The sequence below is a fragment of the Plecotus auritus genome (genome assembly GCF_963455305.1).
Source record: "Plecotus auritus genome assembly, chromosome: 1".
NCBI classification, from domain to species: domain Eukaryota; kingdom Metazoa; phylum Chordata; class Mammalia; order Chiroptera; family Vespertilionidae; genus Plecotus; species Plecotus auritus.
In genome coordinates, this window is record NC_137770.1 from 240,644,293 (window position 1) to 240,667,018 (window position 22,726).

Sequence of the window (22,726 nt, forward strand, 5' to 3'; positions counted from 1 at the left end):
GAGTAAACTGTTGAATATACACTGAGTGGCCAGAAGCCCGGTGCATGAATTCGTGCATGGGGGGGCAGTTCCGACCAGCCTGGCCAGGGGGAGGTGACATGGGCGGTTGGCCAGCCTACCTGCTGGTTGAACTCCTGGTCGAGGGGACAATTTGCATATTAGCCTTTTATCATATAGGATATACACTGAGTGGCCAGATTATTATGTGTTCAGAGATCATAATACTCAGTGTACAAGTGTGGAGTTAGTAGAAGGCCTGAACTACATGTATTCATTTTGGAGTCACCAGCATATTGATGAAATTGAAAGCCATGAGACTGAATTTAACACAGATACTCAATTTCCCAAACTCCCTTACAGTTGAGAGCCAAAGCATGTGACCAAAACTCTACCAACCAGATATACCCACATCTGGGTACATCTGTATATATGTGAACACAGTGGATTAAAACAACAGGTGCCACTCAGAGTCCATTCTAGCCTCAGAAGTACCCAAGGCAACAGCTTTCCAAGGCAGAAATTCTAGAAGAAGCACCCAGGTGTGAGCAACACAGGTATTCTGAGAACCCACACAGGCTGCAGTGAGATCTTCCCTGGGGCAGTTCTGAGTGAAACTTTGGTGTGACCTCCAGTCCTGCTTCTCTGGCTCTCTCAGAAAGATTCTGTGAGTGACCTAAAATCCTTTACTATATATATCCCATTTCCCCTGAACTGCCTGGGGCTGATGTGTGATACCTGCAATTCAGAATTTCAACCAATGAGCTCCCTACTTGAACTTTAAGAACTAAAATCCTGCACCCATCCCAGGCTCTGGGGAGTCTTCTCAGTGTCCTGTCTAGAAAGGATGTTGGGAGCTTCTACACATATTGATTTATTCAGTCTTCACAACAAACTCAGAGACGTTTTCCATTAGTTTTAGTTTTGTGGGTGAGGTCATCGGATTCCAACTGCAGTGCTTTTACTCTGCCCAAAGGGTCAGTGTGCCCAGATGGGCAGAAAGATGTCTTTAGGGAAGTGGATCAAAGCTACCCTGCAATGAAGCACCTGGAAGGCCAGGCTAGCAGTTTGGACTTGCTCGCAGGGAACCGTGACGGTCTTGGAGCAGTGGGAATGAGATGGTAGGTTTCTTTCTCAGGTGAAGAAAGTCAAGTCCATCTCCTATGAGTAGACTCCAAAATAATGCATGTCAAATTCATAGTATTTCAGCTCACCAGCCATCCCTGGGTATTAGCTCCCAGGATATATGCCAGAGTAGATTCTGGAAACCTCAGACTCGCTTCAGACCAGCTGTCGCCAACCAGTGGTCCGGACCACTGGTGGTCCTGGAGGTCCAAAAGGTTGGCGACCACTGGTTTAAGGAAACCTTTGGAGCAGCAGTCGCCAACCGGTGGTCCACGGACAACTGGTGGTCCATGAGGTCCGAAAGGTTGGCAACTGCTGCTTCAGACTCACTCGCTGCTGGGTGGTCTTGAGTGAGTTCTTAAGTAGTTTCTCTGAATCAGAGGTTCTCCATTTCTGGCATAAGCATATCAGAACCTACCCTCACTGGTTCATATTCAGGTTTGGTTGCTGTGTAAATGACCCCAAATCTCCATGGCTTAGACAAGACAGATATTCATTTCCCTCTCAGTAACTGTCCAGGTGGCTCCAGCCCCATCCAGGGCACACACCCCTTTGGAGATGGCTCAGCACCACTTCTTCTGGGTCCATGCGCCCACCAGAAGGAAAGGGCTCCCCTTCCCTTTCTTTCCACACATCATGCGGCCACAGTGAAAGAGAGGCTAGGAAGGACACTCGTTTTTCTTGGCAGCCATGAACCTGACTAAAATTCAGAAGTTCTGCTACTAAATGAAGGGAAGAAGAGCTGTATGGGGCTGATGAGCAGTTTCTCTCTTTCTGTCTGTATAGTCATACAGACCAGTTATAAAGGTGAAGGAAACATTCTATGCAAGGCACATAGCACAATGCCTGGCACACCGCTGATGTCCAGCCCTGATTAGTTCTCTTCCCCTTGTGGATGGAGAAATGGATCCAGCAGACATTCATGGAGCACCTACTATGTGCAACTGTTATGAGACTCACAGAGAGGACGTTGATGCGATATCCAAGTCAAGAGAAGCAGACGGATGGTGTGGAATGTAATGTAACGAGGCTAGAAAGTGGAAGTGGTGTCCTCAAGCTGGGTACAAAGTCCTTGGAGCACAGAGAAGGGAGCTCTTCCATCCACCAGTAGACTCAGGAGAACCCTGTAGAGAGGGGCATTTGGAGGTGGGTCCTCAAAGGTAAGTATGATTTTAGCAGATAGGAAGAAATGAAAGGGAAATCTTCCTGCCAACACAAATGAAAACAACAATAATTAGGTATAGAGATAGGTACCGGTACAGATTCAGACACAGATAATCTCCATGTTTTGTGCCAGACTCAGCTTCCCAATATCCAGCACGGTGGCTGTGCCAACCCTTGTGGTTTTTCTCATGGTTGCAAAATGCCCTTTAGCAATAACCATCACAGAACTTCGAGGGGGAAAACTTTATTACTTATAGGACCTGGAAATCACCCAGCGCACCTGGGCCACACAGTGAAGTCGTGGGTAGAGCGAGAACACACAGGTCTGGGTTCTGCTTTTACTGGGGTCGTGGGTAAAGGCCTGGGGTTTGGGGGACTCAATCTTTACTGGTGAATTTAAAACTTAAGAGCAGGGATTTAAAGCGAGGGCAAGTAGGAAAAACAGTGGCCTGAATGAGCGGTTATTGGATCAACCAAGATCTCTAAAACTCAGGAAACTCCAAGGGGGCTGGGCGCAGGCTCTTCAGTCCAGTGGCTGGTGGCTTGTTCACTGGAAACAGCCATTGTGGAAGTGGATGTCTCCGCAATCAAAGCTTAATCAGGCACTTAATTACAAAAAAGAAAAAAGAAACAACTGTCAGGATCCACACTACAACCCAATGGTGGCAAAGGGGGAGCGGGGAGGGGGGCGGGGGGCGGAAGGAGCACCCACCTTATACTTTGGTGGGTGTGTACGCATGTGCATCCTCTCAGAAACATCAAAATTCAAACTACACACACGTCCATTGCAGGTGATCTGTCCTACACAAATGCTTGCACGAGAGCTCAAAGTGTACACTCAAGGGTTGTACCTCAGCATTGTTCAGAGCAACAAAACAACTACAACCTACAAATGAGTCTGCCTATGACTGGACAGTGAGTAATGGCGGAGTGGCCCTCCTACAGACCACTCAGTAGCCACTGAAAAACCGAGTCAGAGAGCGTGACCAGACATGGAAGGACCCCCTTCCATGCTGAGTGAAAAAAGCCCACAGAACAATATGTCTAGCATGATTGCTTTTTGTACAGAAACAAAGGCAAAAAAAGGAAATTAGACCAAACCAAAACCAAAGAAGCAAACTTACATCTGCATCTGTAACACGTGTGTAGGCCTGAGCATTGAGGACACACAGCAAGAAAGGAACCAAAAATGCTAAAGGAAATTACTGTGAGGAAATGGAGCAGAGGGAAAAGATATCCTCTTCTTCATGGCTGGTGACAACTAAATATGGGAAACAATCTAAATGCCCGCCTATGGGTAATGGGTTAAGTAAGTCGTGATACATACGTACAACAGAACACCACAGACCTGTTCAAAAGGGTGGGGCAGCTTCATCCATAGATATGAAAGCAGCACCAAATACACTATTATGCAGAAAAGGGAAGTTGTAGAATCCCATGTGTGCTATCATTTATATGCGTAGTATAAGAGAAATATGCCTGTGTGTGTGTGTGTGTGTGTGTGTGTGTGTGTGTGTGTGTGTGTTGTTACAAGCACAGAATATTCTAGAAGGATACACAAGAAACGAACTAGTGGCAAAATAGTCTTGAATGTGAACTGTAATTGAAAAAAATAAAAGGAAGTAGTGGTTGCCTCTGGGTAAGGAAATTGGATGGCTAGGAATAGAGGAAGAAAGATTGTTCTCTTTCTCAACTTTTTTTTTTTATACTATGAATTTCATCCCGTGCATATGTGTTACTTTTCCAACAAGATTATGTAATTTTATAACATTAGGAATGAAAAATAATTTTAAAAGGTCCTCCTAGGCCCTGACCGGTTTGGCTCAGTGGATAGAGCGTCGGCCGTCGGACTCAAGGGTCCCAGGTTCGATTCCAGTCAGGGGCATGTACCTTGGTTGCGGGCACATACCCAGTAGGGAGTGTGCGGGAGGCAGCTGATCGATGTTTCTAACTCTCTATCCCTCTCCCTTCCTCTCTGTAAAAAAATCAATAAATATATTTAAAAAAAAAAAAAAAAAAGGTCCTCCTAGAATTTCTGCTGCACCAGGGCAGGCTCAGCTCCGCGGTGCATGGTGGGAGTTAGGCTCAGCCGGGTCATACCTGCACCAGGCCAAAGAAGTGCAAACCTGGCTCTGCAGTCAGCATTTAGCAACTCATTGCAATTCACCCGTGTTCTCTAGAGTACGGACTGGTTATCCCTGGGGAAGCAATGAGGTCGGGTTAGGACATTTACTTACGAAGTTAAGGCACAGTCAGGATGCGTGCTGTGGTCCACACACATTAAGAGCTTCACCGGCCTATAGAATAAAAAGATTTAAGGGATTGTTTTTTGTATGTATGTTTGTTTGTTTGTTTAATTCCTTTTATTGTTTGAAGTATTACATGAGTCTCCTTTTCCCCCCTTTGACCTCTCCCTGGCAAGGGATTGTTTAAATGGCTTTCATTCATCAAACGTTTGTGGTGTGCCTGCAAAATCCCAGGGACATAAAGTCTCGACCTGTGAAGAACACAGTTTCTTTTAAAAAATATTAGCCAGCATTATGTACTGAGAATTACATATACTAATTACATCAATTATATAATTTAATCTTCACAACAACAACATAGAACTGGTACTATTATCATCTCCAGTTTACAGTAAAGAAAGCTGTCCACAGGACTTGCCCATGTGCTCATAGTAGCAAGCTGGGGAGCTGAACTTGAACCTTGCAGGCTCACTCTGGGACCCAAGCATGGATTCACTTCTGCATGGACATACTATTTTGCTGGGGAAAAACCCTCAATGGGTACTTTGGGAAGAAGGTTGGACTTGAAGCACATGGATTTTGGCTGTTGTCCAGGCTTCGGCAAAGCAAGCTAAACTGCTCTGCACCATGGAGGGGGAAGATGTGGGGTCCCGGGGCATGTGGGAGGGGAGGGGAAACAGCAGGCAACAGAGGAGCAAGGCAGAGATGGCACACTGGACATTAGGTAGGAGGCGGGCCAAGAGAGGCTCTCTCATGGCAGGGTGATTAGAGGGGACTTGGGGTGAACAGGAAATACATTGTTCACTCTATGACATGCTACATGGCCCCTTGGGAGGACACGCCCACTTTTCAGTAACGTCTATCCAACACAGCTATGTTTTATAGAGTAGTTATTGTGTTGTGCCCTCCAAAACTCATGGAGTTGTACTACGTCTGGTTCAGTACAGTGCTAAGCAGAAACCAACTAGGAGGCAAGACGGGGTATGCAAAGATAAGACCTCGCCAAAATTTACAAGAGGCTATGTCACCCACATTTTGAGGGGCAGGAGTTCTCACTTACAAGGAGTTCAGAGTTTGATTCATTAATCTCTGTCCTTTAAACTTTCTGTTACCGCCTCTGTGCTCCCAGGAGCAACACAAAGACCACCTGAACACAGACTGAGCTCATGGGCAATAAAGAAATGGGAGCTGGGCCAGGCTTCAAGGCCAGAGCCCTGAGGCCAGCTTAGGTGGGGACCTAAAAGGGGAAACAAAAGCAGGCTGAGGCCCTGCGGGCAGCTACGAGCCAGGAAGGAGAACTTGGACTCTGGCTGGGCCTCTCACCTGGATCAATGACTTAAAATAAGACAGCCTCCTCGGGATGTCCCTGAACCAAAGCAAAGTGGCCATAAATGTGAAACTTTTAGCCACAATTTTCTCCATCATTGAGCTGTTTTAAAGTAAGAAATAACTTTTACAAAATCTCCTAAAATCTGGTGCGTGAAGAAAGAAGAGTCCTACAGTAGGAAGAAAGGAAGAGCATGCTTCAAGGCCACACAATGCTGGGTTCAAAACTGCGGTCTGTCAGCCACTGAGTGGTGACCTTGGGGAACTTACTTAACCTCTCTGATCCTTACTCTGCACATTCATAAAATGGGGCTATTTATACAAAGCTTAAAAACAGACAAAACCAACCCATGACCTTGCACGTTTAGAGAGATACTGAAAGGGAGGCCAGGGAAGGCACTGGGGTCCCAGTTTCATTCTGTTTTTTGATCTGAGTGCTGGTTACAGGTGTATGTTGAACTTGTGAAAACTCATTCAACTGGATGCCTAGGGTTTGTGCATTTTTCTGTACATAGGTTATATTTCTTTAAAAAAAAAGTATTAGCTTTCACATGCTTTTGGGTGGTAACAACAGCTGACTGTTGAGCTTACTGAAAGCATTAACAACAATAGATGAGCAAAATGGACAACTTGGAGCTGTGGGTTTAAGACAGCCGTGGGCAAACTACGGCCCACAGGCCGGATCCGGCCTGTTCCGCTGAGCCGAAAGAGCGGAGGGTTCTCTTGCTCTCCCCTCTGCTCCTTTACTTTGAATTTATATTAGTTCACACAAACACTCCATCCATGCTTTTGTTCCGGCCCTCCAGTCCAGTTTAAGAACCCATTGTGGCCCTCGAGTCAAAAAGTTTGCCCACCCCTGGTTTAAGAGAACAGCTTTGAGGCACTCCTTTTATGGGGGAGGCAGGAGTTGGGGGAGATCCACACTTCCAGGGGCTTTGCTCAAATGGGAAGATTACCCAACCCTGGGGTCCTTGAGAAGGCGGAGGTGGCAGAGCCAGCTGGACAGCTGTGGGTGCTGGACAGCTGTGGGCGCTGGAGGAGATGCCACACCCTCAGACGTTGGGGAGAGCCGCTAAGGCTTGAAGTGCTGGACTCCAATCTCCAGGAACCAAGCGGGGTGCAGACATAGGTGAGGAATCCCCAGTTGAAGGCAGGGCTTCCCACTCTCCCAGGCTTTGAGCCAAACTCATCAACATTTCCGAGAATCAGGAATGCCCGCAAACGATATCTGATTTGAAGTACATCAAGTTCCTGGCCCACAATGCGCTCACTAAACGGTAGCTGGTACTATTTTCCTATTGGCCTATAGTCAAGATGTACCTGCCTGCAAGTATCTCAGACAAACTCCGCCTTAGCATCTCTCATGGGGAAGGACCCCACAGGCATGTGGCATCCAAAGGTGCAGGCACCATGCTTCCTGTTCGCAGGTTACTCACTGTGCCCTTCCCAGGTGAAGGGCAAACTGGATATGCGCAAATGAGGAAGGGCTGCTCCCTCTGTCCTTCCGTAATTAGAAAGGGCTCTGGACCGAAGTGGGTGGAGCCAGGCAGAACCCTGGCCAGAAGGCACCCACCTTCCCCCGACCCATTGACAACCCAGAAGGCACGGTCCCTTGGTCTTCAGAGCTGATCCCCCTAAAACCCTTTCAAACAACCCCGACCCTCCAAAACCACTGATTATCTGCACTGATGTGATAATATGACATGTACAGGTGATTATTAGTGCAGCTGTACTGAAAACCCATCCCCTTCAGTCTGTCTTCCAGGATTTTCACACTGCCTTCTCCACAGGATTCCCTAAAACACAAACACAGAAATACAAAATAAGAAGATAGAAGATGTCTTTTCTAGGTTAATTAAAATGTATGTTGACCATGTGCTTCTGGGATAGTCTCCTCTTCTGGAGAAATATTTGGACCCAAAAGTGCTGCTTTCAGTAACCCCCCAGCACCCCAAAGGGGCTGCTCTGAGCACCCAACACCCAGTCCAAAGCTTGCATGTCAAGTGCCCCAGGAGGGCCTTACAGGCTCATGCGCAGGTGTCAGGTGTGTCACAGGGTTTCTTGGCTCCACCCACCAACACACCCCTGGGAAGTGCCCCTGACCAGTGCCAACTGCCAACTTGTCCTACCGACAGGGTATTAAGTTAAGTTTTATATGGCCACAAAAAAGATGCAATTTCAAAAAAACATTAGAAAGTGCAAATAAACAAAAGGGAAAAAATAAATCTTACATCACTAGAGGTAATACTGCTAATATTTTGATGTATGTCATTCTAGACTTTTTAAATATACTTATTCCCATGAGATTAGAAATATAACAGTGGGGTTCCGCTGTCCGTGCATTTTGTTTTCTGCATTTGCCCATGTCTGTGTACATACATACATGCCTGCCCTTGTTTTTAATTCCTATGTACTCTCCCTTCCATAATTGGAACATAATCCCTAAAACCAGCCGCCTCTTAAAGATCAAGGTTCATTCATATATTTCAATCTCATGCACACTGCAACAAACCTTGATAAATCTTCATTTTTATACACATCCTTCATTATTTGTTTCCTTAGCATAAAGTCCTGAAAGTGGGTTTTCTGGTACCAAGCTTCTGAATGCAATTTAAGGCTCTTGATAGGCACCACCACACTGTACCCCAAGCTGATCACCCCAGCAGAGTATGAGGTGTCCATTTCCCCACCTTCTCATCAACAGGGGTTCTTGGCCCCACCCTGACCCCCTTGGTGATTAAGCAGCGGGGGCGGGTATAAAGGCAAACAGGTGTGGTCTACAGGCATGGTATTCGTATTCATATCACAGACAGGGAGCACAATACTGGAAGCACAATAGCTCAGTTGGTTAGAGCGTCATCCCGATACACCAAGGCTGCAGGTTTGATCCCTGGTCTCGGCACATATAACAATTAACTGATGAATGCCTAAGTACAACAGATATCTCTCTCTCTCTCTAAAACCAATCAGTAAAAATTTTTTTAAAAGAGACTATTGTTTTCCCCAAAATGAAAATGCAAAAGAGACGAGCATATCCCCTCCGGGAAAAGCAGGTTTGCAGGATTACCCTCCTCAAGAGCACCATAGCTTACAGGTTGGGTCCCCCGATTTCATGCATAACCCAGATCTCAATTCGTGTGATTTTATCCTTCTGGAGGTAGGGAATTTCAAAATCTGCAAAAAACCTGAAAAACAGGAAAGACATTGCTTAAAGTCCTAAAGCAATATGATATTTTGCCAGTTCAATGTTAGCTGAGTTACACATTACTTTTTTTTTTTTTTTTTTTTCAAGCCTTTGGGGGCTATTTCTCAGCGTTAACTTTTAGGTTACTTATTTCATTCATTCATTCATCATCTGTTAATGGTGTAACTGGATAAACATATATCTGATCTCCAGGTATTTCAATCGTTTTGCTCTACCTGAACTTAGAAAAGCAGGCATTAGGTTGGGGATTAGGACCATTCTCATAAGCCTCCTTCCAAAACAACTAGGTAAACATCTTGGCATCTCTGCTGTATTGGTCGGTGCTGACATTCTTACCCTTTTACGGGATAAGCTCCTGTTGGTTCTGAACCATTCAGCATGACATGGATCACCCCAGAACTGTCTTTTGCATACTGCAAGAAGAAATGAGTCATTTTCAGCTATGAAATAGCCAAATTAATTGGTTTTTAGAGAGAGAGAAAGAGAGAGACATCGATATGTTGTTCCACTTATACATGCATTTCCTGGTTGATTCTTATATGTGCCCTGAGTTGCCCTTATGATCCACGTCCAGGTGACAAAGCATCCATGGCCAACTGCCTGGAACTTGTACTCAAAGCAGAGCCTATGGGGAGTGGGTGCATACACATGGCTCCCATCGGAGCTGCCTGGAGAGCACTGGATGAATATTTAATGTATTTGTCCAGAGCAGGCCCTCTGCTTAGCTCCCAATGGCATCTGTGGTGGAGGATTTGACCAAAGTCCCTCGTACCCTGATTAACAATGGGCCCGGTGGACACCTGGGAATGCAGAGCAGGAAATGGGACCCAAAGAGACACAGATAGCCCTGAAAGGGGGTTGGTTGGCAGCGATGGGTCAGGGGACCCTGAAGTCCGTGGGCCACCTAGTCAATACAGGGAACATTTAATAGTAGACAACTCTTTGCCGGGCACAGAGCTAAAGACTTAACCCTCATTAATTTCTAATATTTGTTCCAACCTGGTGAGAGAAAATGTAAACTGTACTCACTGGCATTTAATAACCACTGATAACTACCATCACCCCCGGTGACAACTTTCTCTGAGGAATAGACTTCCCTCAAGGAGACCATTTCTGGATCTCCAGTTTGCCCTCAGTCCTCTCTCACCTCCTCTCCCACGGGCATCAGTCTTAGAGACATTTCTGACTCCCACATCTAGATAGCAGGTGTCCCAGGGCCTCCCAGAAAGCAGAGCCACCCTATTTTATATAGCAATCAAAATCACAATTATTCGAGCCCAGCCGAAGTGGCTCAGTGGTTGAGTATCAACCTATGAACCAGGAGGTCACGGTTTCGGTTTGATTCCCGGTCAGGGTACATGCCTGGGTTGAGGGCTCAATCCCCAATAAGAGACATACAGGAGGCAGCTGATCAGTAATTCTCTCTCATTATTGATGTTTCTATCTCTCTCTCCCTCTCCCTTCCTCTCTGAAATCTATCTATCTATCTACATCTATCTATCTATCTATCTATCTATCTATCTATCTATATTTTAAATCACATTGATTCGAAATCCTAACAACCACCACCACCTGACAGCTATAAGGACTATTTAATATCCTCATCTCTGACTAACACTGATTGAACATCTCCTCTGTGCCACGTTAAGCTCAAGTCCACACAACTTTATGAAGCAGAGACTAAATCAGTCCTAAAAAGGTGGAAAGTGAGGCTCCAAGAAGGTACGTTGTGATCCGATGGCCCAGTCTCAGAACGTCTCTGACCCCCTCTGTCCCATGCTCAGGGGTCCCTGCTGTGCCCAGCCCCTAGCTGTGCACCCCAGGATTACCTGCATGGATGCCCTTTTCCAGAAAGAATCCACGGCATTGTCTTCACAATCCTCTGACGCAGGGCAGGATTGGTAATCGAGTCCTAGGAGGAAAACAAGCACATTTCATTTCAAAGATTATATTGGGAAGAATCAATTAAAGGTATTTTCTGGCTCTGAAAAATATATTCAGCCTGTGTTCTGCACAATGTGCTCAAGCTGAGCAGTCACAGTTCTGCCCACCCAACCCACAGGAGCCTGGTGAGTGACCGTCCGATCTGTGATACGGAGACATGTCATCTTGCTCGGCACAGATGCAAGGAAGGTGAAGAACTAAGCAGTTGGCTAATGAGTGAGCCTGGCCAGCCACCAGCATGTTAGCTGGGGTATTCTCTACTGGAATGCTAGTAAAGGGATTTAAAAAATACCACATACAACTTTGCTTCACTGGAAGAAGTACCTTCTCCAATTAGCCCTGGTTTGGAAGTAAATACAAGGAAAACAGAAAGTGATAGTCTTAGCCAGAAAATAGATATTTTATTACATGTTCAAATGTATTAAGTTGCATTAACTTTAAGGACATAATTCAGTAGATATATATGGTATTTGTTCACTATATACTCTATTAAAAAACAACCAAAAAAAGGAACGTGCTAATTGACAAGTTGTTCCAGGGAGAACCAAGCAGAACACAATGTGTCCCTGAAGGCAGGCAATGTGTTCAGGGAGGTGCAAATGCAACCACCTGTAATGTTGTTAAGGCGCAAGGTCCATTGCGTAACTCAAGAGAAGATCAGTATAAGAAAGTGGTAATTACTCCTGTGAAGTACACACTCTAGACTTGAACATAGTTCTGGTTATCATGGGGGCAGGCCAGAGCCCAAATTTCTCAGAGATCTCTGAGCCTCAGAGAGGTCCCAGGGATGGTACATGGCACGGAGGATCAGAATTAAACTCTCTGGCTTCCCACTGCTCCTCCCACCATTTCTGCCAGCCATGGCTTTAGGTGGTATTTGTCCCAAAAGTAATTTCTGTATTTGCCTGTTTTATACTTTCTTGCTCTTAGACTATGAACAACTGGTGAGTATTATTAATGATCATTTATGTAGTTGAAGAATTCTGTTCATTAAAAATAGTTTATTCTAGCCTGCTGATATGACTTAGTGGTTGAGCATTGACCCAGGAACCAAGAGGTTGACAGTTCGATTCCTGGTCAGGGCACATGCCCAGGTTGCAGGCTCAATCCCCAGCAGGGGTGCAAGCAAGAGGCAGCCGATCAATGATGTTTCTCTTTCATTGATGTTTCTAACTCTCTACCCCTCTCCCTTCCTCTCTCTCTAAAAATCAATAAAAACATATTTTTAAAAATAGTTTATTATCTAAACTAAAAAAACAAAAACTGAAGTAAATATGGATAAGAAAAAAATGTATGACTTCAGCTCACCTGGCATGGCTCAGTGGTTGAGCATTGACCTATGAACTAGGAGGTTACAATTCGATTCCAGGTTGGGGCACATGCCCAGTTGCAGGGTCAATCCCTAGTAGGGGACATGCAAGAGGCAGCTGATCAATGATTCTCTCTCATTATTGATGTTTCTTTCTCTCCCTCTCCCTTCCTCTCTGAAATCAATAAAAATAAATACTAAAAAATTAAAAAATGCATGACTTCAAATTCCTAGCAAGAACAGTTCGTGTTTGCTATCTTCTTGACTCTTTCATGTGTATATTTTCATATGTGTTTGTGTGTATATTTTTTATTTGAATTAACTTGATTTTTTCACTTAAAAATATATCACAAACACATCACCAGATCAAAAGACACAAAGCCAGACCATCATTGTTCATAGCTCCATGGAGATACCATGACATGAACATAGCATTATTTTCCTGATCCTAAACTCTGGGCTTCACTCCCTTTTTAAACAAAGACCTCTTAGAAGATGACATCAATCGGATGAGAGAGGTGGAGAATAACCTGTGATTTTCTGGGACACTTTCTCTGAGCTGCTTTACTCTCAACACTTCTGACCACAATCACTTCTCCAAACTCTCCAGGCTGGGGGTCCCACAGTTCAATTTAGTTCAGACACTAAGTATGCAGAGTTAGCGTAGGCACCACAGCTTAAGGGCTCAGTCCCACAAGACTGCCCCCACTTCACTCTTTACTTACTGCCCTCCTTGCTGTACTTAAATATGCCAGACACACCTCCAACTCAGGGCCTTTGCACTTGCTGTTCCCTCTGTCATGAATGCTCTTCCTCATCTCCTTTATTAAAGGCTTTGCTCAAATATCAGCTGCTCATGAGGGGTGAGACTTTCTCTCGGCCTATGTGACACTGAAACACTTTCCTCTCCCCTTCCCCTGCCCAGCACTTCCATCTCTTCCCTTGTTTTGTTTTTCTCTGTAGTCCTTATAATCTTATGCGAGACTATATATTTTACTTGTCTATTGTCTTATTGTCCCTCTATAATGTAAGAATGGGTATTAGCCCAGCTGGCATGGCTCAGTAGTTGAGTGTCGACCTATGAACTAGGACCGTGGTCGGCAAACTGCGGCTCACGAGCCACATGTGGCTCTTTGGCCCCTTGAGTGTGGCTCTTCCACAAAATACCACGGCCTGGGCGAGTCTATTTTGAAGAAGTGGTGTTAGCAGAAGTTTAAGTTTAAAAAATTTGGTTCTCAATCGTTGTACTGTTGATATTTGGCTCTGTTGACTAATGAGTTTGCCGGCCACTGAACTAGGAGGTCATAGTTTGATTCCTGATCAGGGAATATGCCTGGGTTGTGGGCTCCATCCCTAGTGTAGGGCATGCAGGAGGAGCCGATCAATGATTCTCTCTCATGATTGATGTTTCTATCTTTCTCTCCCTCTCCCTTCCTCTCTGAAATCAACAAAAATATATTTTAAAAAAAGAATGGGTATTATTTTCCTGTTTGATTCTCTGCTATTTTCCCAGGGCCTGGCACATAGTAGGCACTCTATGACTTCTAGTTGGATGGATGGATGAAGGAAGGAAAATAAGCAGAACTGAGCTCAGGTTAACATTTAAAGCATCTCTAATACCCAGGGAGGAAGAATCTCTAGCCTTCGGGGAGAAAACACCTTCCCCCACCTCCTTTCCCTGCTGGCCTTGCTCCTGCTTGTCCATTGAAACTCACCCAGAGCCGAGAGCCTCCTGGAAGCTTCCTGGACACCCTGGTCTGGCTGGTGTCTCACTCTGCTCCTCCCTGGAGCCCAGCCCTGTCTGTGTCCTAGCACTCGACAATGGGTAAAGGTCTCTCTAAGGCTATAAGCTCCCTGAGGGTGGGGACACTTTGCTGCCAGCTCCTAGCAGGGGAGCTGGATGGAGGAGGAGAGCTGTCCCTACCCGCAGGTCAGTTCTCCTGACCTTAACTTTCATTGTGATTTTAATCTGGAAATACCTGCTGGAGGCCTGGAGAGGCATTTCAGAGCCCAGGCCTCAGATCTTTCAGAACGGGTTGAATCCTGGCCTCTCCCTCTTCAAGTGATTTAACCTCCCTAAGCCTCAGCTTCCCCCTCTGGAAAATGAGGAGAGTGAGGCTCAGTTGTGCAGGGTGGGGGGCACGTGCTCTGGAGTCAGACTGTCCGACTCTGCTGCTTCCTAGCTGTGCACCCCTGAGCAAGTTCCTTAACTTTGCTGTGCCTCAATTTCCTTATTTGTCAAAATATGAATTAGGATTGGATCTGTCCCATTGGGCTGTCTCAGGGATTAAACTAGTTAATGTGCGGAAAGTGCTTAGGATGTACCCATCAAAAGATAAGTGCTATCTGCTATGGTGATTGTTATTATTACCACCTACTGCAGAGGAATGGTGGTGGTGGGGGGGGAATGAAATGAGGTGAATGCATATGAAAGCATTTAGAACACACGGCGAGTGCCTAGTAAGCAAGAACTCTTATTTTTCTTTTTTTTTTAAAGAAAGAAACAACTATTCCTTTTTATTATTATTTCAGAGAGGAAGGGAGAGGGAGAGAGAGACAGAAACATTATTGATGAGAGAGAATCATTGATCAGCTGCCTACTGCACGCCCCACACTGGGGATTAAGCCCTCAACTCGGTTATGCGCCCCAACCAGGAATCGAACCGTGACCTCCTGGTTCAGAGGTTGACCCCCAACCACTGAGCCACACTGGCCAGGCAAGAACTCTTATTTGTCTTGTGTGTTGTGCAAGAGTCTTACCAGAGGCGTTTTCCTGCCGACACCAGCTCAGAAGATCCCCAATCCTGCCATACAGAACATCGCCCACAGGGATGAAGCGACGGGTGTTCTCCGCATAGCTGGCTACAAGGAACTGGTTATTTTCCCAGAACAGGGACTACGGAAAAACAAACACAACATTCAAATATAAAATGAAATCAGAACAAACTGTTTTCAGGCACAGTGTCATCAAGCTAAGTCAGGCAACCCATTTCTTATTCCGCTCTGACCTGCCTCACATCAAATGCACTTTGCTTCCTTGGTCTTAATGTCTTCCTGTTAGTCCAAGGGTATCGTGCAAATGTTAGTGAAATATTTCCCAGTAGTACAATACAGTGTGCGTGTGTGTGCGCGCACATGTGTGCATGAAGACCCCTGGGTTTAAAAGAAGATCAAGGGGCCTGGGTTTGTGATAAATTAGATATGTGATCTTGACCTGTAGAGGGCTGCCTGGGAAGGCACATGGGCATTTCTTTAAATTATTGTCAGCTGAGCCCGAGGCGACTGGCAGAGCCGCGTCTCGGTTACGCCCTCCCCAAGAAGGTGGGGGGCGTTATCAGTACTGACTTTTTACCTTTGTCCAGGTGCCGGGGAGCGGGCTTTGATATGTAAATCCAGGCAAGCACCAGGAATACTAGGGCCTACTCAAGAATGCAAATAAGCTCCTTTGATCCTAAGTTTTGGTGATACTTCCTGGTATTTGGGGGTATAAAATAAATGTGCTGCGTGGGCTCCGGGGTCCCTGCCTCTCCATCAGAGAGGATGGCGTCCCACCTGGCTCCCAGCTTTGTTTCTATCTTTCTATCTGGTCTCTTTCTTTTATTTCTTAATCCCCAGCTCCTCCACTCAGGAACCGGACCTGTTCCTTTTCCGGGCTGGACGCGGAAAAGAGAGAACACCTCTACATTGACCAAAGCATGTTCTCTCCCTGTGCCTCAGCTTCCACATCTGGGAAATGGAGAGCATGAGCCCGTCTCTTCTTCCACAGCTGTGTTTAGGATGATATGCAATATATCCCTTTTATATTAGACTTTACAGTTCCTGTAGCTGAACCCCAGGTGGTTTTAGTGTCCCTCATTTTGGGGGCAGCTGGAATTAATTAATTTAATTCCTGGTTAGGCCTTTGTTCACATTAACTGCTCTTCTCTTCTCACGAATGTGTCATAAGTTGCTGAGGGGGGTCTCATTGTCAAGCAGGAGATGATGACTTCGGGGTCCTGCGGGAAATTTATGAGTTTGCCTTGCAGAAGGAAAGAATGTCTCCAAAGCAGCTGTGACTAGTTGCTGCTGCCCAGGAGTCTGGCTGCACAAAATGTTATCTGTGACTAAGAAACACGGACTTCTCTCTCAGTTCCCCGGAACTACCCAACCCCTACTCCCAAGCTGCATACAAACTTCATACTGTGCTTTTGGAAAGAGATGGGTTTGCGAGATCTTGCTCTCTCAGACGCCCTGGAAAAATCCAATAAACCTTTCTCTGTCTCCACGCACCAGTGTCTCAATGTTTGTGTTCCTAGTGCAGCGGGTATAAAACCTGAATTTTGGAAGATGATTCTGCAATATTCTCACAATAAAGTTACAGTATTTTTACCCAGTAATTCCACTGCTGGATAAATATCTGAAGAACCCAAAACATTAATTCAAAAAGATATATGCACTCTTATGTTCACTGCAATGTTATTCACGACAGTGAAGACTTGGAAGCAACCCAAGTGCCCACAGGAAATGAGTGGATAAAGAAGAGGTGGTACATATAACAGTTTATAAAAAAATTTGCGACAACATGGATGGACCTAGAGGGTGTTATGCTAAGTGAAATAAGTCAGACAGAGAAAGGTAATACCATATGATTTTACTTATATGTAAAATCTAGAGAATAACACAAATGAGCAAACAGAAGCAGACTCATAGATAGAGAGAACAGACAGATGGGAGGGGTGCTGGGGAACTGGGCGAAGAAGATAAAAGGATTAAGAAGTACAAACTGGTAGTTACAAATAGTCACAGGGATGTAAAGTCTAGCATAAAAAATATAGTCAATAATATTATAATAACTATATAGGGTATCAGGTGGGTACTTGAAATATTGAGGGGTCACTTTGTAATATATGTGATTGTCTAACCACTATGCTGTACACCTGAAACTAATATAAAATATTATGTCAACTGCAATTGAAAAGTAAAAATTTAAAAATAAGATAAAATTATACTGTTTTCACATAAAAATAAGACAAAAGCAATACCCCGCTCACTCATTATCTCATCAGATCCTCAGCAGTCCAACTGGTCTCTGCCTAGGCAGGAAGCTCCCTGAGGGCAGGGCTGTTTTGTTCCCCGATGCATCCTCAACCCTTAGCACAATGCCCAGCACATGGAAGAAGCTCAGCAAATATTTACTGAGTTCATCAACTACAACCAAAATCAACAAGAGAGGAGAACAAAATTTATGGCTCCTCTCTTTACCGTCAGGGAAGCAGCAAGGTTCAACATATATTTAAAAATCATGGTTTTGCCCTAACCGGTTTGGCTCAGTGGATAGAGCGTCAGCCTGCGGACTCAAGGGTCCCAGGTTCGATTCCGGTCAAGGGCATGTATCTTGGTTGTGGGCACATCCCCAGTGGGAGGTGTGCAGGAGGCAGCTGATCGATGTTTCTAACTCTCTATCCTTCTCCCTTCCTCTCTGTAAAAAATCAATAAAATATGTAAAAATAAATAAATAAAAATAAAAATCATGGTTTTGGTCTATTATATCTCTGAACCTCCTGGCTCCATTTACCTCTTTTTCAAAGGGAAAAATTAGTGTTAAGATTTTTTTTTTCATTTGTAACCATCAATGTTACCTGACTTTACAATTAAAAATCAAGTTAAGAATTACTATGTCAGAGAAATAAAAATGCTCTCTAACAGTCCTTAACTCAAGGCACTGTTCAAAGAAAACATTTTAGGCTGCATTTCTTAAATTATTATTCTTTTAAATATACACATTTATCATTGTCATTTAAAGCCTGATTTTATAAAACACAAAAAAGACATTTTTAAGAGTTTTGTACTATGGGAATTTAAAGAGTAGAAATAGTGATAGCTTTGTAAGTGTAAGTTATATACATTAAAATAAAATAATTGGAGATTTTTTCAATATGGAAACTATACAAATGAAACAAATGGCAAAAGGACCTAGTAGGAATGTTTTGTGATTGTGGATTATCAGTTACTTTAGGACCTAAATAAAGATTCTGAATATTCAGACTTCTTTTGCTGTGTTTCATATTTACCTATACTCCGAGTCAAGCTACATGACCAAAAGATCTAAGTTAGGAAGGCATTTAGCTTTATAGCAAGTTTTTCCATCTACAGTTACCATCTTCAAAGGAAATGAAATGACGTTACAATGCTGATGTAACCTGCTGGTTCCCTTTAGAACAGTGGGCAAAACATTATGCCAACCTGATGGAAAGTCAAACAGGCACCAAAAAAAGGACACAATTATACACAGTTCAGTAAAATATAGTGTTGTTTTCCCCATCTCAAAATTAACCAATGAAATAAAACATGAATGATAGTCGGCTTGGTTTCAGGAAACACACATTTGAGAATTCCATCATTGTTCTTGAATTCCATTATTGTTCTTGTCCCATCTCCAGTCATGGACAGGATTTTGTCGGGCACCGTGCTGCTTACTTCAGGGGTTATAGAACAGAAGGAAGGCAAAGGGACTTGCTCAGAATGGGTTATAAACTGTGGTCCCGACTCTTCCCACTTTGCAGGTACAGCCAAATCTTGGCCTGTGCAGATCAGGAAGCTTCCAGCAGTGGCAGACATGCCACTGTAGCTGTGTTCTGTGTGAGTGCCGGGCGGACTTCACCTTGAGAGCTTTTCTCTGGGTGTACTGCCATCTTTGGCAGTCTTGTACCCTCAGTATCAAACTGCCATCGTTCAAGGACCTCACTACTTAAATATTTAGATGACCACCACACGTTTCTGAACTGAGCACTTGCATAACAGGTCTTTTAATTGTTCCATCACATGACTTAGGTATTTCATGGACTCAGTATCAGTGGTGACAGGCAAGGATGAGTCCATATGTCTGAGCTTGAAGAAAGGTTTCAGCTGGATAAATGTCACTCTGATGTAAAGTGATGTGGATGCCAAACGAGAAAATCTATTTCAGGCCCTGTGAAGGGTGATGCCCCGCTCCAGAGAGAGCTGCTGCACCATGGCCAGGTCCACAGCCTGGCGCACCCACAGCTCGGAGCACCCACCGCACACCACGGCTACCACCCTCGCTGACGGCAGGGGCTCCACAGCAGCTCCCCGCCACTGATTTCAAAAGTAACCTTCTGCCCTAGCCGGTATGGTTCAGTGGATAGAGCATTAGCCTTTGGACTGAAGGGTCCTGGGTTTGATTCCGGTCAAGGGCACGTACCTTGGTTGTAGGTTCCTAGCCCTGGTCAGGGTGTGTGCAGGAGGCAACCAATCAATGTGTCTCTCTCACATCAATGTTTCTCTCTGGCTCTCCCTCTCCCACGCTCTCTAAGAATCAATGGAAAAATATCCTCGGGTGAGGATTAACCAAAATAAATAAATACATACATACCTACATACCTACCTACATACATACATAACTTCATTCATGTATTATATTACAATGTACAGATATGTGGTTTTCTTTTTTTAAAAAATATATTTTATTGATATTTTACAGAGAGGAAGGGAGAGGGATAGAGAGCTAGAAACATCGATCAGCTGCCTCCTGCACACCTCCCACTGGGGATGTGCCCGCAACCAAGGTACATGCCCTTGACCAGAATCGAACCCGGGACCCTTCAGTCAGCAGGCCAACGCTCTATCCACTGAGCCAAACCGGTTTCGGCCAGATATGTGGTTTTCTTAAATTGGTACTGAACAGATATAACCTTAAGGCCCGTTAAAAGGAGAAATGGGTTTTCTGGGAGGCTACTTGATGTTGAGCACTTTCTGAATTACTCAAGGTCAGGCCCTTAGGGTCAGTGAGGACAGAGGTCACTCAGAATCCGCCCTGGCCCTAGCCGGTTTGGCTCAGTGGATAGAGCGTCAGCCTGCGGACCAAAGGGTCTCAGGTTCAATGCTGGTCCAGGGCAGTACCTTGGTTGCAGGCTCCTCCCCGGCCCAGGCCCTGGTTGGGGCTTGTGCAGGAGGCAACCAATCAATGTGTTTCTCTCACATCAATGTTTCTCTCTGTCTTTCCCTCTCTCTTCCACTCTCCCTAAAAAATCAATGGAAAAAATATCCTCGGGTGAGGATTAACAAAAAACAAAAACAAAAAGAATCCGCCTGGGTGGAGGCCCAGGGTGGGAGTGTGGCAATGTCCAGATGTCCCTGTGACTCTTGCACTGACTTGCTGACTTAGGAAATCTCCTTCTGCCCAGGCAGGCAGGAGGCCGGGATCACTGGTGAAGATAAAGCCACCTTCCCACCCAGAGACCCACAGGGGGCACGTGCTCTGGGAGGTTGTGGCTGATGTTTCAGCCACACTGGACACAGCGAATCTCACACCTCTGACCTCTGTGAAGACAGAGCCACGTTTGAGCGCCTTAGTTACCTTGTCTCTGGGAATGGAGTGCCTGGAGAGGTTTATGAAAAGGTCATAGTCGGAGGGCAGCACGGAGCAGGGGTCCTTGGCCAGCGCCACTTGAAAGGCCTCCCAGATGTCTGTGCAGTTCTTGTCCCTGTGCAGGAACACACGTTTATTTAAAAAAAAAAAAAAAAAAAGCTACATCGCAATGTGACAGATCTCTATTTGTCACCCCCAGACTCCCTGACCTTGGCTCCCCTGATCTTCAGAACCCCCACCCTCCCCACACAAGCACCCTCATGTCAAGACCCCTTACTTCCCCCACACTCCTGGTCTTTAGAACCCATTCCTTCCTCCCCACAACCTCCTGACCTCCAGAGGGCCCACTTCCCCCTCCCCTTTCTCCCCCTCCCCCTCCTCCTCTTCTTCCTCCCCCCACACACTTATGCCCCTTCCGCCCACCTAGTCCGCTCCTTTTTGCGCCCCCAGGTCCGCCCGCGCGCCCGAGCTCACCGCAGCTGGGGGTTCAGCAACGCGAGGTACTCGGTGCAGCGGCCCAGGAAGATGCTTTGCAGGTGCGGGGTGGTACCCTCGCTGCTCCACCGCGCACCGGAGGCTCCCGCAGAGCCGGGCGCCAGCAGCAGCAGCAGCAGCAGCGCAGGGAGCCGGAGCGACATCCAGGACAGTGCGCAGCCCTGGGCAGCCATCGCGGGGACTTTGGAGAGCCTGCTGGACTTGCTTCCCCTTTTTACCGTAAGCTGCCCCACCCCACCCCAGCTGACCTGGGCAAGATTGGAATGCGTTCAACACTTGTGTGTTTTTTCTGAGTTTCTGCCTAGTCATTTCACAGTTTGTCGCCCTATTCACACCAAGGGTCTGGACGTTTAGATAAAGACTTGAGTTCAGGATTACCGCCATAAATTCCCGCTTTGCTTTTCTGGGACACTTTAAAAATAACCACCAAGAGTTAAGCCCGGAGAAAGTTAGTGATCTCCGCCCCAAGTATAGAATAGGTGTTTGCTACCCTGTTCCTCTCCACTTCCAGCTGGCTGTTGGCGGGACGATGACTCCTTCCCTAGGCATTGCACCTGGAGACTCATCCCACACCCACATTAGCATCTGTAAGCAAAATCCTTCCTGTTTGTGTGGGTGTTTGAAACAGCAACTTCAATCAAGTTGCAGATGCTGAGATCTGCCGCTGGGTCATGTTGATCACGTGAGTAGGCAGTGCCTCCTCCTTCAGCAGGTCATAATCTGCAACATCTGAATTCAAGACACACCTGCTAGCTCCTCAGCATAACACCTAGTTCCCTCTCTGTCCCACTTCCTGTGTCAATTCCAGAGCTGAGTTGGGACATCACCCGGGAAGGGACACAGCTCTTGTTGAATCTTGCCCTGAGCCAAGAAGGAGGAACCCCCACAGCAGGAGGTTGAAGAACAGGAGAGAGTGCAGTCAGCCGAGGGAAGACTTTTCTGGCCCCAAATGATGCCCACTTTGACAGACACCCTCTTTTCCACCTGTTAGTGATGAGTGAGTTGTTTTCAGGAAATAATAATTACCCAAACTAATATTATTGAGCTATTCTAGATACCCAGAACTCTGCAGTTTTCATTATTTTTCACAACATCCTCTGAGCCAGATTTATCATGCCCATTTAACAGATGAAGAAACCCAGGGAGTTAAGGAACTTGTTGAGGTCACCATCTCCCTCTCCGACTGATGTGCAGTCCCAGAGACCGTCAGTGCAGAGAGCTAGGATGCCAGGATTAACAGAATTCCACGTGGAGGGCCAACCTCTCAGTTTTCCCAGCGATGATAGCTATGAACTCTGACTGTCTGGCAGGCATTTGATTAACATGGGAGGTGGCTGCGGGGTAGGTCCGGAGGGCTCTACAACATTTTATTTGAATCTCTTGTTTTCGGTTTTCTTTATTTTTATTGTTGACACAATTATAGATGCCCCCATTACCCCCTCCTTTGCCCTCTTCTACCCTGCCTCTGCCCTCCCCTCTTCCCTCTGGCTATCACCACACTGTTGTCTGTGTCTATGGGTTATGCATATATGCTCCTTGGGTAATCC

The 22,726-nt window shown here is 45.7% G+C and overlaps 1 protein-coding gene across 1 annotated transcript; it reads right to left on the reverse strand.

Moving 5' to 3' along the window:
• Positions 1-860: 860 nt before the first annotated feature.
• Positions 861-21,423, reverse strand: BST1 (bone marrow stromal cell antigen 1). The gene is made up of 9 exons (XM_080678328.1): positions 21,159-21,423; positions 20,673-20,799; positions 15,077-15,212; positions 10,893-10,975; positions 9,400-9,476; positions 8,951-9,043; positions 7,568-7,654; positions 4,524-4,583; positions 861-2,891 (listed from the first exon to the last, which is right to left on the reverse strand). Exons 1-9 carry the CDS (start codon positions 21,350-21,352, stop codon positions 2,885-2,887), a joined length of 864 nt encoding a protein of 287 aa, XP_080534454.1. The 5' UTR covers positions 21,353-21,423; the 3' UTR covers positions 861-2,884.
• Positions 21,424-22,726: the final 1,303 nt, after the last annotated feature.

Bases quoted from the DNA above. Each gene is read 5' to 3' on its own strand.
- BST1 (XM_080678328.1), bottom strand. From the start codon at position 21,352: ATGGCTGCCCAGGGCTGCGCACTGTCCTGGATGTCGCTCCGGCTCCCT. The intron at 20,800-21,158 runs GTGAGCTCGGGC...GTTCCTGCACAG, and splicing joins TTGCTGAACCCCCAGCTGCG to GGACAAGAACTGCACAGACA. The intron at 15,213-20,672 runs GTAACTAAGGCG...GTTTTTCCGTAG, and splicing joins ACTCCATTCCCAGAGACAAG to TCCCTGTTCTGGGAAAATAA.